We start from the raw sequence: 16,665 nt of genomic DNA on the forward strand, positions 1-16,665 counted from the left end.
GAGATGTGATTTTTTTCACATTTATTAATATGAATATATTATAAGAAGACATTAAAAAACGAATTTAAATAAAAACATTAAAAATATAAGTGTTAATTTTACATAAAATAATTATTAGTCATACTTATTAGTTATTAGTTATATCTTTAACTTATTTGAATGATTAGTTCTTACTTTTAAATTCAATGAATTATTGTTTAGTTGCTTAGCTACTTTTAGGAATAGGACTTAAGGTTTTAAGAAAAATTAGTCTTAAATAAATGAACACGGATAAATAACAAGTTATGTTATGTCTTATATTTGGGAACTCAGGGCAGAATGGGATAGTGAAGTAAAATGGGACAGTACTATTATTTTCATTACATAGTGCCACAACATAGTGCGGAAAATCCGTTACAATCAACAAAGTTGCCTCAGTCTTATCACAACCTGTTGAAGCAATTTGAATTTTCCGCACGGTTGCGGCATTATGCAATGAAAATAAATAGTACTGTCCCATTCTATCCCGCTATCTCATTCTGCCCCTATAACATATTTATGTCTTATATTTTATTATTACGTTTTTCGTTACGTTTATTCATTCCAAATTTGGATATTTAATATATATTCCTATTTCTAATATTTTCCTTAATTTATGCATAGTCCTTTAATGAATAATAAGACAATTAAGAAAATGAAAAGGATCCGAATCATCATTTTACTAGTTCGCGAAACAAAACATTTTTTATTTGATTCGGATACAATCTCAATAAATTTCGAAGTTTTATAATACGTGTCCTTAGCCCTTAGACTTATTCTGTACTTCTTAACGACAATGTCGATATCGTTAATACATTGTCGGTTGCGCATATTTATATATGACAAAAAAGCTGCGCAACGACAATATAACGATACGTAAACTGTCGTTAAGTTACAAAATAGGCTTACAGGTATAAATTTATTAGTAGGCATTTGAATTCCGTATTTGTTTCGCAAAGCACCATGGGTAATAGCAGAGAGGGAACCTGAGAGCGATCATCGCGTCGTTTTAGGTGCTAGGTGTTTTCATCCAGCAACGCCTCTATGTGTACAAAATGTGCACATTAAACTATGTAGTCAAATATCTATGAATCCCATAGGTAATGTGTATGACTTTTTGGGTCTCTTCTATATGCTATGTCCACGTTTATTTGCTTTTGTTTCATGTTATACCCATAAATTTTACAATTATATGCATTCATATTTTAAATCTGTTTTATGCAAACGTGCATAATCGTGTTCTATAAAAGTGCAGTATCACATATACATGATATAAATTTAATTAATTGATTTGATAAAAATTCACTCACCGATTGCTGTCGCTGCTTCTGCTGCTGCTGCTGCTACTGCTACTGCTACATTCCTTTTCCGGAATATCGAGTCGCTCCATGGATGCCGCTTTCTGCTGACATCATCCTGCTATTCTCGAACCACACATTAATAACGATCGCCCGATACTTTATTCGGCACTCCCGATATTACGGATAATATATCACACACGAATAAAACGTAAACCGCGCGCGAGGATTTCACTTGGCGCGACCGTTACATTTGAAAAAATACGTGAAAAGGACGGCTCGTCTGTTAGCGCTACGGCATTCTCAAAACCACTCAACACCGTACCTGCGCACAAATGAATACGCGAGACACGCCGGAGTCAACAGAACGTCCGACCGGCGCTGGAGTGGCGTACGTGACTGCTGTCAGGTGGTTTGTTCGCGTCACATGCCCCAACATGCTTCTATTCACCCCAACGCACTCCAATACGTTGATTCCGATGACGCCAACCTATTAGAATGCGTTGGAGTGAGTAGGAGCATGTCGGAGCATGGCGACGCGAACAAACCAAGGGCTCGATTCTTGAATTTATTCGCAAGAGAAACGTATTCGCAAATTCTGTTCTTACAGAAAAGTTAGAAATTTATTGGCTATCGTATGGCTATTAACCAATAAACTTACAACTTTCTGTTAGAGCGAGTATTTGCGTATACGTTTCTCTTGCGAATGAATTCAAGAATCGAGCCCCAAGGCAGACTCGGCGGTACTCGGCGCTAGTCGGCGCCACTCGCCGCGCCTGCGCCGCTGCCGCCATGTTGCTCCGTTGCTCCGCGCTCCAATCACGTACGCCACTTCAGCAGCGCCAGTCAGACGTTCTGTCGACTCCATGCGTGTCTCGCGTGTTCAGAATTGAATTGTGCGGTGTTGTGCAGGTACGGTGTTGTGTTGAGAGTGCCGTCGTACTAGCAAACGATACACGAGCCATATATGTGAGATCGTACATAGCAGTCGTATTCATGTGTAAAGTGCGGCGTCGTGTGTTTGCCTTAGGTTTCGAGTGAAGTGTTCGCGTGTGTGTTCGAGCAAGCTAAGTGTTTGCTCGAAAAGAATACGTTTGGTAGAATATCGCAAATGCCAGTTAAGTGAAGTGCTACTATAGTCGTCGTGCGAGCATACGAAATTCTCGAAACGAATTTGTCTCCGTTCGTTGTATCTCGGCGCGAAATTTTCATTCAAACGATTTTCTCATCGCTTTTCTCGGCCTGCGTTTCCACAAAGTTACGTGACGTCACTTTCGTGCCATGTTGATTTTCGCCGCCAATCAGACGCAATCAGACGAGCCGTCCTTTCATGTATTTTTTCAAATGTAACGGTCGCGCCAAGTGAAATTCTTGCGCGCGGTTTACGTTTTACTCGTGTGTAATATATTATCCGTAATATCGGGAGTGCCGAATAAAGTATCGGGCAATCGTTATTAATGTGCGGTTCGAGAATAGTAGGATGATGTCAGCAGAAAGCGGCATCCATGGAGCGACTCGGTATTCCGGAAAAGGAATGTAGCAGTAGCAGCATGAGCAGCGACAGCAATCGGTGAGTGAATTTTTATCAAATCAATTAATTGAATTTATATCATGTATATGTGGTATTACACATTTATAGAACACGATTATGTACATTTGCATAAAACATTTAAAATATGAATGCATATGATTGTAAAATTTATGGGTATAGCATGAAACAGAACCAAATAAACGTGGACATAGCATAGAAGAGACCCAAAAAGTCATACATATTACCTACGGGATTCATAGATATTTGACTACATAGTTTAATGTGCACATTCTGTACACATAGAGGCGTTGATGGATGAAAACACCTAGCACCTAAAACGACGCGATGAGCGCTCTGGCGGCTCTGGTTCCTCTCTGGTAATAGTGTAAGGTCGGTAATTACGTATGATAGCCGACATTTGATGTCCTAACCTTCCCATACGTGTGTAACTGTAGTAACTAAATAATAATCACAGTTTTCATTGTGTCCACCGATCACTCATTGAACTATTAAAATCGCTAAACGCGTCCTATGTATTCCGCAAAAAAGCTATACAATCGTGATTAAAATATTCTTTAGAGAAATGACGTCAATATTGAGAAACTGGTGGAGACTGTCACTGAGTTTACCAGCCGCTGTGCCAAAATGTAATGGAATGTCGATCACAGAAGAAACGTTTCTATCGAATTATATAATAATGTATGTATTTGTTTGACAGGTTATGCTCTCGCTTCCCCGTTATCGATAAGATGCAATACCACAACAGCTGGTATCGAAAAAACCGAGAAAACTGAAACACGTCGTACGTACAATGTTTCTTTGTAACTTAATGTTTATAAAAAAGTTTATCATGTTACTTTGAAAAAAGTTTATTATATTAATCTGATAGATTATTAGGTTTTATTGTAATTTTTGTCAACGAAAGAAGTAATTCTGAAATATTCTGTATACACGCAGTATGTATATATAAAGTGTTTAATAAAATTATATTATGTTATTCAAATATTCTTGCAGCTACAGTACGGAAACCCAGTCATGTTAATGTTGACCAGCTAGTAAATTTTGGCCGTTACATACATGAATGTCTACCCAAATACATACAACAAGTACAGCTGGCTGCTGGTGATGAACTGGAATTATTAATCGCCCCTGATGGCATCATCCCTACATTTACATTTTTAAAAGATCATCATAATACACAGTTTGTTAATCTGTCAGATATTACCGCTGTAGATGTGCCCAGTAGATTGCACAGATTTGAGGTAGGTTTACTTATGACAACATATCCTTATAAATATTTTATAAAAATTTTACAAACACAACATAAATACAATAAGATTTTATGTACTATCACGTTGTGTATTTATTATTACAGCTTGTCTACAATCTACTATCATTGCGATACAATTCACGTATTAGAGTTAAAACATATACTGATGAATTAACGCCAGTTGACTCCATCTATAGCATTTTCAAAGCTGCTGATTGGTATGAGCGAGAGATATGGGATATGTTTGGTGTATTTTTCTCGAATCATCCTGATCTTCGTAGAATTCTTACAGATTATGGCTTTGAAGGGCACCCATTAAGAAAAGATTTTCCACTCAGCGGATATGTTGAGGTAATTAGTTACAACAAAACTTCAAATTATTTTATCCCTTAATCTATATCTAAAGATCTTTTAGACTTGAGAAAATTTTAAACAATTGATATTTCTGTATAATTATAGAATAAATTATAGGATAAATTGTATGTAAACAATTTTTAATTCCTGACTAATAATTTTATTCTCTTTAGCGTACAGAAAGCCTCCAAGGAGACTGGGTTTATCAAATTTTCTACCACTTTTATCCATCTATCCAGCCATCCTTTTAAATCTAATGCTATCTGTTTTCTATATCTATACATTTTTACATTGATACTTTATATGCATTTATATTTATACCTTTGTACATTTTTCTCTTTTGCAAATTCTTTATTCTATCTTTTCCCTCTTCAAACTAACACAGTTCTATTCTGTATTTATCTCTCTACATTGCATTTATCAAATACTTACCACACTTTCCTTTACCTTACCTCTTATTTCTATCTAAATGTCTCATCTTTTCTCAGCATTACCTAGTTCTATAAACAAATTCTTTGCTTTTGGACATTTTGTCACGTAGTGTTTTATAATTTTTTGTCTTCATCACAGAATATGCAATTCCAAGGCTTCTCCTACATTCAAAATTTGTTCCATATTTCCATGCGTTAATTTTATCAGTACACTAAAATATGTATATAAAACCATCTAAAAATTATATTTAAGTATCTAAAATTAATATAAAATATTAAATTTAATGTTTCTGCATTTATCATGTTAAATAAACAATTATTTTCATGTTTTAGGTGCGCTATGACGACGAATGTAAAAGAATAGTGATTGAACCATTAGAATTGACCCAGGAATTTCGTAAATTTGAATTAGCCGCCCCATGGGAACAGTTTCCCAACTTCCGAGACGCTGCACCGGCTGCTGAAACTATTTCAAAGGAAAAATAATTGTTCTCACTCAGATCATAGTCGTTGTTCGAGCAAGCAAGTATACATACATTGATCAAGTGTAATATACATTGACAAATATCCTTTTTTCTTGTTAACCACCTTTGAGTGCCTAATCCAGGCATGTTTTAGAAATACAAAGAATAAATGTTATAATTGTATTTATTTCAAAACGTCTAGTCTAAACTACAAAATTTAAGTTATTTTTATCTATTCTCCTATCGTTTATCTTTAATGTTATTTTCAAAAAATTGCTGATTTTATGCTGTCTTATTAATTTCGAATTTATTCAATATATTTCACTTTTATTTGTAAAATGTAAATAGAATCATAATTCAATTTAAAAAATATATAACAAATATACAAATCCGAATAGTCCGCGTGAAAAAAAAAGAGGATTGAAATAATTCATTTTAAATACGTAACGAATTAATAGGAAAAATGCGAATAAACTATTCTGAAATATTTTTTTATTTTGTGTATTTGTATAGAGTTATATAAACATAATATATTTTTTATATATATTACACGCTTACAAACTACTTACGATCTACTCATAAGGCATTATTTCCGGCGGATTTTGAAAGAGCCTGGAACACAAGTTCGATTCGAATACCTTTCGAGCGCCATAAGACGGCAATGCTAGAAAGGCGTATATTTCGCCGGACATGTCCTGCTTATACGGTCACAAGTCTTGTACTTGTTGCGATTCCTTTCGATTATCTATTTTTAATTAAAAGAAAGGGCAGCCTCTTGAATCGCTCAAAAGCGATTTCTTATTTCTTTTCTCCAGTAATTAAGACGACGGTTCCTTATAAGTAGAACCTCCGGTCATTCTAGTATTAAACTAGCGTTTACGTACGATCGAGTCTTTAGGAGACACTATGTCTACAGTGTGACGGTATACTTTGTCATAGGCCTATTAGAGGCGACATTGGTACATGCGCTAAATTATTCCATCGCATCTTCATTCTGATACAACTAGCATTAATCACGATCGCCATTTCTTCCAATAAGTACTCGAATAAAATAAGATTTTAGTCTTCATGCCAGTGAGAAAATTTGACTTTCAGAGAGAGGGCAAGTTTTTTTTGGATATAAGGCAAGAGATTTTCTTTTCGTTTTCAAGGAAGGACGCGTTTACGTGTTTCTCAAAAATTCTTATCTCGAAATATCTATCTAAGTAATACGTTTTATAAAGATGGACTAAAACGCGTAAAAAGATTGCATTGTGCGATATTTCATCGCCGGTGCAATGGCGTACATTTGGCGGTAAACGTAATCAAATTGGAACCTAATATTACACAGAGTGAAGTTATTTCTGTTACTTTTTTGTAACTTAAAACGATATTTGATCTCTTGTATATTTTTGAAAGACCACAATAATATAGATATGTTTTATCATCTCCATTCTTAAATATGCAAAAACTCATTATTCATAAATCTTTTTCATTTTTGTTATATTAAGTATTGCTTTAAGTACTTCTTGTCACTTCATCATAAGTACTTGTTTTAAATGCGTTTCGTTAATCTTTGTGCGTTAGAGTGGAAGCACAGACTTTTGCATAATGCATGTAAGGGATTCAATTAATCAGAATCGCCCATTTCCCTTTATTTTCTTCCGCGTTATGCAAAAATCCATCTCCAGATTTTTATTTTCAATTTTTTGTTTTAATATTGGATCTTATTTAAAATGAAATCGATTGCCTTTACCTGTTTTGAAGAGATAAACGTATCATTAAATGAATTTCTACTCTAGATTTTTTAGATTATAAAACCGCATATGCAGCATTCCATTTCACATCATGAAATAAATAACAGAATTACTTCACTCTCTGTACACGCGCAATAAAGTGCAAATTAATGTGGCATATCTTTACAATAAATCACTTTCATCATTCGATTCGCTCTTGAGAAATGTAACGACAGTATAGAACAAAATACGTTTTCGTTTCTGAGACTAACGTTTTGTATGAATCAATTACATACAAGCGTACCAGTAATTACTCAAGATGATAGAAATACAAAAATGCTTGATATATAATAAGATTTTTCCACATTTACCGCTTTGACGATTAATTATAATTACTATAGTCAATAATTATTCAATAATTAATCATCGCAGACTCGTGTGTAAAGTTACCGGACTAAGCGAAAATTACAATGGTTCCTTTCTCTGTAACTCGCTCGATCCGAAAACTTCAATACACGACACTCGTACTAACATCACAGTTTAATATATTATAATTATAATATTCGGCCACTTTTTCTCACTCTTTCTCTCTCTTTCGCATATACACTTAAATATACGCTACTTGCATAGCCGCTTTTAGGCGACCGCGCAATTTAAGCTCATGTGTCTCCGTAAAATATCGAGTCACACGCGACTCGACGGTTTAATTTCTTTTTCATAGTTTTACATTTTTTAATTCGAATTCGGGATAGCTTTCTCTCTTATTCGGGTATACTTATATCCACGATTGTCTCAAAATTCGAATTCGAAAATGTAAAACGAAAAAAGCTACGAAATTTTCAAGTACTAACGACGAAAACAGACGTGTTTATACTTTACTTTGTTTATTTGGTCTATTATACTTTGTCTATTTTTGCGGGCTCCTTCAACGCCGCCCGCCTTCTCCGGATAAACGGCACTATACTCCAGAGAGACGCGCCGAACACCAAAATGATACCTAGTATACTAAAGATTGGTCCGTAGCTACCGATCTGCTCGAACACTATGCCGCAAATCGGCGGGCCCACCAATTGAATGACACCGTTGACGAACAACGAAATGCCGTAGGATGATGTGAGCTTCTCCGTGCCCAGCATATCGGCCATAATAACGGCGGTGATGCCGACGTAAATGCCGGATGCCAGACCGAAGAAGGAGCAATAAACGGCTAGCATGATATACGTGTCAGAAGTGGGCAAGATGGCCAGGGAAATTCCGGAGGCGAGCAGGCCGCCGATGAAGTACCAATGCTTAGGCATGATCTTGATGTCGGAAAGAGCAGAACCGCCGATACGGCCTACCAGATCCAGCATGGAAACGATCGACAATAACAGCGACGCGTCCCAATTGTCGAAGCCTAGAGAGATAGCGTAGGCCGGCAGCAGGATGACGAAGTTGGTGTAACTGATGGCATTGGTAGAGTTGGAAATGAGGATGACGAGGTAGATGGGATCCTTGAGCAGACTAAGGTCGAAGAATTTATTCGGTTGATCCTTCTCGGCATGCTCACCGTGCTGTTTCTGTTCCACTGTCGTCGACTTTCTGCTGAACGTGTTGGAGATGGCGTTCAGCGTCAACGTGGACGCACGTTCCGGATGCAGAACCGACAATGTGCTGCCGTGATACGGTGTGCTGATGTAATTGAAAGACGACGTGCTGGGTGAGTGCAACGGTGACCTCGCCATCCTGGCGGATCTGCTGGAATCGACCATGGCACCGCCGCGCTCCGGCACGGTGTGCAACGTCGGCGTGCTGTGCATTTGCCCGCTGATTTCGCGCCCGACGGGCGCGCTGATCTTCCGCGTGCGGGCTTGCACCGGCGTATTCTTATAATACTCCAGGGCGACGCTTGACGCGCTCTTGGGGACGATCGGCGCAGCCTTGTCATTGCTAGTTGAGTTGCTTAGCGACGCCAGCTGGCTGTTGCCCGTCGCTTGCTCGGGGCTGCTGGTGACGGTCACCGACATGCTCTCTCCATTGTCGTGCACATCGCTATCGTCCGGATGCCGAGCTGGCACCAGATGCCATTCCACTGGATGGTACAAAAACGCACTCGCCCAGACATTCAGTGTGACAGCACCCATTATTAACACTGCACCTCTATGAACATAAATTATGTGTCGATTAGTTTTACAGATTATTATTGCTGAAGAAATTAACAATGAAAACAATAATTACTATGTTATAAGTAGTAACCGATCGCAAAATTATAAATAGGTTCTTACTGTCCTCACAGTAATTTTATTTGTTACTCAGCGTTTATCAGTTTTCGATAAATATGAAATTAACTATATTTATCTTCTCATCTCTCTCTCTCTCTCTCTCTCTCTCTCTCTCTCTCTCTCTCTCTCTCTCTCTCTCTCTCTCTCTCTCTCTCTCTCTCTCTCTCTCTCTCTCTCTCCCCTTATTTTTTATTATGCACATAAAAAACCATACATTATTACAATTTAATGTGATTAAATTTATTATATTAAATGGATTTAAATTAATAATTGATAATTTATTAAATTTATTAAGTTCGTTAAATTATAAACTTGTCAAACTTATAATTAACTGAGATAAAAGCTAGTATTAATACTTGTAGATAAAATAAATCAAATTTGAAAGTAAACAAAAGTACTATTACATCTTAAATAGCATCTGAAACGTTATTTTTTAATTTACATTTTTTCAAAATTTTTACATGATACGTCATTAAAAAAATTTTCAAAAAATACACATGACATCACAAAAAATTTTAAATTTCTTGTCGAACAGTTAAATGTAGATTTACCTGTAACCGTATTCTCGTAGAAGAAAGCCCAAAACGGGCGGAAGAAATATTGAACCTAACGCACTGCCGGATATACAGAGCCCGTTAGCAAGTCCTCGTAGCCGTACAAAATAGGATGTCACGATATATACAGTCGGAGGAAATGCTAATCCAGCACCCGTACCTACGAATACACCATAACTGGAAGCAGAAGGAATTGCATAAGAAATATTTATGTACGTTTTTTTAAATAATGATGATAATATAAACAATGATAACATTAGTAATGATATATTACGTAACAAATGTATTTGAAAAGTACTTCAAAAAAGACAATGTATTGCGCACTTTTTTTGTTACATTTCGTATATTTTAATATATATTTTTTAATATACTTCTTAATATTGGTTATCTTTATTAATGACGAATAAATTTATCTGGACATTTACATTTTACCTTTTTAATTCTGCAATTTTGCTTGTAATCTCTTTGGAAAAATTGTTGCAGTTTAATTCTACCTTATTACAGAATGAAACTAAATACAAAAAAGAAATTATTTGCTTTAACAAGTCTTGCTTTTATTGAAATCTAGGAGAATGTCAATCTTCTTAGGCGATATGATAATAATTGCTTTTGTGAATATTCGTTGCGCAAGATAATGATTAAGGTCTCTATTTTCTATTAAAAGAAAAAAATACATACCTAACGCACAGAAAGGCCACAGAGTCCGCGAAATAGCTCAGCATCATCCCCGCCGCAGCAAACGTCCCCCCTATTAAAGTTACCGTACGATACGAATATTTGACCGAAAGTACACTAGAGAGTGGACCTGAAACGGTAAAATATTATTGAAGAATACAATTAACAGCGATGTTTGCTTAACCATTAAGTAAAGAAATATACGTTATCTTATAGAGGTATTATATCCTTCATTCTTCGAATATTTTTTTTATCGTTAAACTCGTATTATCATGATTATCATTTTCCGTTTCTGCGAAAGGGTGTGTCCAGATTCTCAAATACAACACGCACAAAAATAAAACAAACTAATTCCCAATTTTGTATGCTCAAATTCATCAGTGTGATTCATAATCTAATCCGAGAAAAAGCGCGCAAACACATCGCGCAAACAATATGCAATTAAGCCCGCAGATATTTCTCGGAATTCATCATTTTTCCTTTTTTCCCTTACAAGAGTGCAATTATTACAGCCTGCGTGTGCATCGTGACGTAATGTGAAAGTTAACGTTTGCTCCAATAACTCCGGAGATTTCTTTCATAAAGATATCATGAAAACTGTAATCGAACTGACGTGTAAACACATGGCTTGGAGTTTCGACGTTCCGATAAGGCACGGCAAACACACGGAGTGAGAGACACGCCTAAATATTTAATCGCGGTTTATGTAAGCGCGGAAACTGGGGCAAGTTGCAGAAAAACAAAAAACCTTCGATTCGAGAGAGATATCTAAAAAAAAAGCTCGCATGGACCCACGACCTCGAAATAAACGACGCAGCCTGTCTTTTTCTTACCCAATGAGCTGTACAGGAAGTAACAAAGTGACGGTATCCATGCAGCTGCCGCCGGTGACGCGTCAAACACGTCGAGGAATTCGACGAACAATACCCCGAAGGACTTGATGGTGCCGGGGATAAGAAGGTTGACCATGACAGCAGCCAAGAGTACCAGCCATCCCCAGCCTCCATCCGGTGGGACTAACTCCTCCTCCGTTTCCTCGTCTTTCTCTGTAACAAAAAGATAGAGATCCCTCAGAATTTCTTATGCTTAGAAAGGTCAAGGGAAGTCACGCGACTTTTTGTGTCTTAATACAGGAGCTTTCGGCCATTGCTTTCTTGTACACAATATATAATGAACAATTCGAATTACACGTGGTTTTACTAATCGACTTCATTAAGTCGCCATTATCGTCGTCATTACCGCGTTTTCATTAATATGACGCGTTATATTTTAAGAAAATTGTACAGTTCGTCAACATATTCTTATGTGAAAATGATGGTGAAACTTCATTTTTTTATTGCAAAATGTTCTTTAAACTCTAGTCGTACGAATATAGTGTACCAAAATTCTTTTGTTTACAATTAAATACAATTAAATAACAAAAATCTCCTATAAGACTCAATGCTATTTTAGAAAGATATTTTGAAAAACTATATAATTAAAAAATATCCAGGAGAATGCCTATTTTAATTATAAATTTATTCTCAAAATTTTACCAAGTTTTTGTATTATGTTAATAGATTAGAAATCATTTTTTCTAAAAATCTTTGTTTATATAAACTATACATTTATTTATAAAAAAATTCTCGGATTTTCCATGAATTTTACTTAAAATTCAAGGTAAAATTAGAAAGCTATTTAATGTAGCTAAATGAAATTTATTTCATTATACCTTTTAATGTTTTATTAATAATATGTAACAAAAAGTCATTCGAGTTAGAATGTTAAATTTAAGATAGTACTAAAAAGATAAATAATACAAACTAAATGGTACATAATAATCTGTCTGCAACAAGACGAATCTAGCCTACCGGAAGTACAAAATTGGAAAGCTGATTAAATACGCAACGTCAATTTAAAAGGACGTCTAGTCTTCTATATGTATTATCAGTATTTTTTTCCATAAAAACTCGCGAGTTACAAGACAGAATGTACACGGACGTATTTTTTGTTAATCGATTTTGCATTACCAAGAAAAAACAATTTAAATTTAAAAATACAATTTTAAAAATGTCTTCGGATATTATACAATAAAATTCTGTAAAGATTCGTAATTTCCAAACACAAAAAAAATCCATTCCCTGAAAATACTAGATTTTCCCAGTAATAAACACCCTGTTATATCACAGAACATCGTTAACCTTTACGCGCGCAGTACGTACTTTTTCCTTCATTAGCTTTAAATTTAAAATTAGTTTTTTTTTATCGAGAAGCATGGGGGTCAAGTAGTTAAGAAATCTTTTTTGTCAACAAGATCGATATTCCAAAGTTCATTCGGTTAACGCAGACAATAGTTTATAATTTCTGGACTTTGTAGTTTCGCAACGGTTATAGATAATAGAAAAATAATACGAAAAGTAAATTGGATAATCTCTCTTCGGAAACATTTTAATTCTTTCGTGAAACACGTATATGTTTGTATCAAATGCCACATGCTCTATTCGATAAGTAAAGTAAGGTCGCTGATTCCTTCGAAAGAAAACAACGAAGTGAGAAACAGCGGGAATTCCTTCAATTTCCGACTGTTTAACTCGAGAGTCTTGTTTTGCTCGGCACGCGGCTTGGCAAACAAAATACTAAGTAAGAAATTAGCGCGGTTTGTACATTGTTAATCTTGTATAATCGATTCGCGGGAAGACTGACGGCTATTAGGCCGTTAACTATAATTGTAAGAAGTAGGTAATGACGGGTGACGTGTTCCATTCGTTGTGTATACTGTGGGAGGCGAAACGCGGAGAGTCACCGATAACGAGACGGTAATTAGTATGCTAATGAAACGGTACGGGACTTCCTCATATTTCGGTTACGCGAGTGAAACCGGCTGAACACGTTCGACTATGCTGACACGTGTACATATGATAGAAAAGCTGGGGCAAGCGCTCGTAGAACGAACGTCAACATCGTCGTGTAATCATGTAAATAACACGCGCCGAATACGAAGTAAAGGTCACGCGGTTCATTCTAGGGGCCAAAGAAGAGCAAAGTGGACGGCGATCGTCAACGTGCGCGTATAATACATACGTATGCAAGTACGCGCGCGTGAACAAAGGAAAGTTCTGCAATTTCTCCCGACGTTCGCCGACAAAGAGCGCAGCATTCATTGGTATGCAACATTGCGATGCAAGCAGCCACCTCGCACACGCGGAAATTGTTGTGACGTTACAATCCCATTCGCTTTTTCATACGCGGACGAATTAAAAAACGATCGCGCGACAGGAATTCAATTAGACGATCGAGTTTCTTTTAATTTAGAGTCTTCGTATTTTTGACAGGGTTTCCTCTTCCTTTTCTTACACAAAGAGGATTGTTCCTAATTCTTTCATTACAAGGTTTAGGTTTTGTTTTATCACAACAAGTCGCCGATATAAATTCTTTTTCCTTTATTTATATTTTATTGTATAAAATTATTGGTCAATTAACACTGTTAAATATTAAAAAATCGAAGTTAAATCAATTCCTTGAATTAAATAGTTATTTTTATTATGTGTGTCAAAATTTATTATTTTAATATAAGTTAACAAAATAATTGCATTCATTTTTCACAATTAATCCATTTTTATGACTGATTAGCTCGGTTTCAAAATAAGCAATGTTCATATTAATGTATGCATTTGGGTTTTAATAATAAACTAAATTCCAATCAAATTCGATACGTTTCTTGAATACAAAATAAAATATAATAAAATATAATCCTTAAAAAGTTTTTTTATTATTTGTCAGATATATCGGGAAAATAGAATGAAAAAAAAGTCAAACTTTTATAACTAATTTTGTATGATATGTTTGTATTTATATACAAATTTACTCTTCCACGAATTTTCTAAGCTTATTTGTACGTTTGATACTTAAATTATTACGAATCGCAGTTTTTTCAAACGTATAAAGTGTTATATAAATAAACAAACATAGTGATTAAACTAAAGCTAAAAGATTTTGTCACACAACGCCTATGTTGACAAATATGACTCGTTTTAATCATCACATCAGTTTTAAACTCACTCATTTTAACGTCTTGGCTCTTGGGCCAATTTTTTATTCAACCCTTCTATTTATAAAAGTTCTATCTATAACAATCGATTACAAACACATGATTCCGAAGATAGAACTTAAGAATGGCAAAAAAGAGCGCGTAAAATTATCCTTATGTGTGAAAAAAATTGTAGGTGCAGCGCGACAAAAAAAATAAAGATAATGATAGTATAATATTAAGAGATAATGATAGTAGCAGACAGATAATTCAAGTCGTATCGTGATAAGAGAGGAAATAAAAGGTACGAACCATTTCAAGAATTATTCTGTATTATTTCTGATGCATATTTTAGATCTAAATATTTTGAGCTGAGCTTCTTTTGTTTGACAATTAAAGAAATGTTTTAAAATAAGTAAATTAACTTATTCACGAAATAGTAAAATTTATTTTATTATATACAATTAAATTATTATTATTATATATAATATAATTAAATTATATTATAATTATAATTTAATTACATTATAATTTAATTAAAACAGAATTTAATTACGTAATTATAATAAATATAATAATATAATCATGAATATAATTTTGTTAAAATAAAATGTTGCATTATTATATACATATTTCACACATATTTCATGGAATAAAATGCAATATATTAAAGAAAAAGTCATCGCGTGTAATACGCGCGTAAACTCGAATATAAAAAGTTTAAACTTTGTTTAGAAAAATCACGAAAAAAAACGCGCAAATGTCTAAGCGGAAGAACAACATGCCTCTAAACCGCGCCGAGGGTTATCAACAACACCAGCTGGCGTTAGCAAAAATCGTTACGTATCCGAAAGATAAAAAGAGGATAGAAAGCCACGCTTGAAACGACGAAAGCGAGCATTTCTGCCGTTTCCTTTGTGAATCCCACATTCCATCCTGTAATTCTCACGTCGTTTACAACAACATTCACGACGACACGGCGTATTTTCCCTCTTTCTGTGAGTCTCTTTCAGCACGCTGTTTACATACATTGAAATCATAATTTCAACGGACTTTTGATACAAATTTTCAATAAATCCTCGAACGAACTTCGAAACGAGCTCCGAAATGACGATGATTCACGCAAAGATATCGCGGAATCCGATCGCGCATCCGAGGATAGACCGAAAGATAAACGACTTCCTGGTTTTTCTGACAAATTAGTCCATCGCGCATCGGGCAGAGCGAACGAGCCGCTTCTTCCGGACACGTTAAAATATCTCAGCTGTCTCTCTCATCCTCTCACCTGACTTATTGTTGATCCCATTGCGATGGTGCTCGCTGCTGCTATCGGGGCTCTGCGACACCAGCCTGTAGTCGCCCTTCCGGGGTGGTTTGCCCGGGCCGAACTTGATGTTGATCCCATTGTCCTGATCTTGAACCCGTTGCATCGTCATCGACCTTTAATCGCACGCGCGCGCGCGCGTATCATATATATATGTACACCACTAAATGACACACACGCGGCCGTGTCTACACACGGGCTCGGAGAGAAAAAGAGTGAGAGAGAGAGATAAAAATGCAGGGGGCCGATTGTAGCCACGGGAGAATTAAATATAAATATATCGGATGCGTGCGCGCGTGTACTACGGGATCAACACGGGAGCGTGAAAGCGGCAAACAGATAAATGGAAAACGGGAGAGGGAGAATTAGAGATGACGAAATAAAGAGGGAGAGAGACGGAAGGTAAGGGCAATAGTCGTCCCGCTTTCCTCTTCCCTGGCTTCTTCCCTGTGGTGATGTCTATCTGCTCCCCTCCCCTTTCTCCAGGACGCGAGCTCTTTATCGCTCGTCGCACGCGCGCGCGCGCGCGCGCCTGCTCGTGCGGGTATTCCTGTGTAGATAGGTAGGTAGACGCACGATGACGATGACGACGGGGAGGCGCGCGTCAATGCTCCTCCGCGCGGAAGCGAATGTGCTGCGCGTTGGCCTCCTCCTCGTGGCGGCCGGGCCGTGTCATGAACCCGTGCGTGATGCCGTGCCGTCCGTCCTCGCGCTTCCACCGTCTTCTCTCTTCTTCGTCGCGATCATCCGCCGTAGTCGCTGCC

General features: G+C 36.4%; 2 protein-coding genes across 2 annotated transcripts; one reads left to right on the top strand and one right to left on the bottom strand.

The window, feature by feature from the left end:
• The first annotated feature begins 3,227 nt into the window (after positions 1 to 3,227).
• On the top strand, positions 3,228 to 5,561 carry LOC105828511 (NADH dehydrogenase [ubiquinone] iron-sulfur protein 3, mitochondrial). Its single transcript, XM_012666871.3, has 5 exons — positions 3,228 to 3,494; positions 3,566 to 3,649; positions 3,862 to 4,109; positions 4,223 to 4,468; positions 5,236 to 5,561. The coding sequence occupies exons 1-5, from the start codon at positions 3,431 to 3,433 to the stop codon at positions 5,386 to 5,388; spliced, it is 795 nt and encodes a 264-aa protein (XP_012522325.1). The 5' UTR covers positions 3,228 to 3,430; the 3' UTR covers positions 5,389 to 5,561.
• Positions 5,562 to 5,842: 281 nt separating this feature from the next.
• On the bottom strand, positions 5,843 to 16,013 carry LOC105828510 (monocarboxylate transporter 14). Its single transcript, XM_012666868.3, has 5 exons — positions 15,863 to 16,013; positions 11,405 to 11,617; positions 10,575 to 10,701; positions 9,894 to 10,073; positions 5,843 to 9,220 (listed from the first exon to the last, which is right to left on the bottom strand). Exons 1-5 carry the CDS (start codon positions 16,011 to 16,013, stop codon positions 7,978 to 7,980), a joined length of 1,914 nt encoding a protein of 637 aa, XP_012522322.1. The 3' UTR covers positions 5,843 to 7,977.
• Between the last annotated feature and the right edge of the window lie 652 nt (positions 16,014 to 16,665).

This window comes from Monomorium pharaonis, chromosome 2 (assembly GCF_013373865.1).
Source record: "Monomorium pharaonis isolate MP-MQ-018 chromosome 2, ASM1337386v2, whole genome shotgun sequence".
In the NCBI taxonomy this organism is placed as follows: domain Eukaryota; kingdom Metazoa; phylum Arthropoda; class Insecta; order Hymenoptera; family Formicidae; genus Monomorium; species Monomorium pharaonis.

What these genes read in the sequence shown, in the direction of transcription:
- LOC105828511 (XM_012666871.3), top strand. Translation starts at nt 3,431, where the DNA reads ATGACGTCAATATTGAGAAACTGGTGGAGACTGTCACTGAGTTTACCA. An exon ending in ACCAGCCGCTGTGCCAAAAT is followed by an intron (nt 3,495 to 3,565) that starts GTAATGGAATGT and finishes TTTGTTTGACAG; the next exon opens with GTTATGCTCTCGCTTCCCCG. An exon ending in GTAGATTGCACAGATTTGAG is followed by an intron (nt 4,110 to 4,222) that starts GTAGGTTTACTT and finishes TTATTATTACAG; the next exon opens with CTTGTCTACAATCTACTATC.
- LOC105828510 (XM_012666868.3), bottom strand. Translation starts at nt 16,013, where the DNA reads ATGACGATGCAACGGGTTCAAGATCAGGACAATGGGATCAACATCAAG. An exon ending in CTTCCTGTACAGCTCATTGG is followed by an intron (nt 10,702 to 11,404) that starts GTAAGAAAAAGA and finishes TTACCGTTTCAG; the next exon opens with GTCCACTCTCTAGTGTACTT. An exon ending in GTGGCCTTTCTGTGCGTTAG is followed by an intron (nt 10,074 to 10,574) that starts GTATGTATTTTT and finishes TTCTGCTTCCAG; the next exon opens with TTATGGTGTATTCGTAGGTA.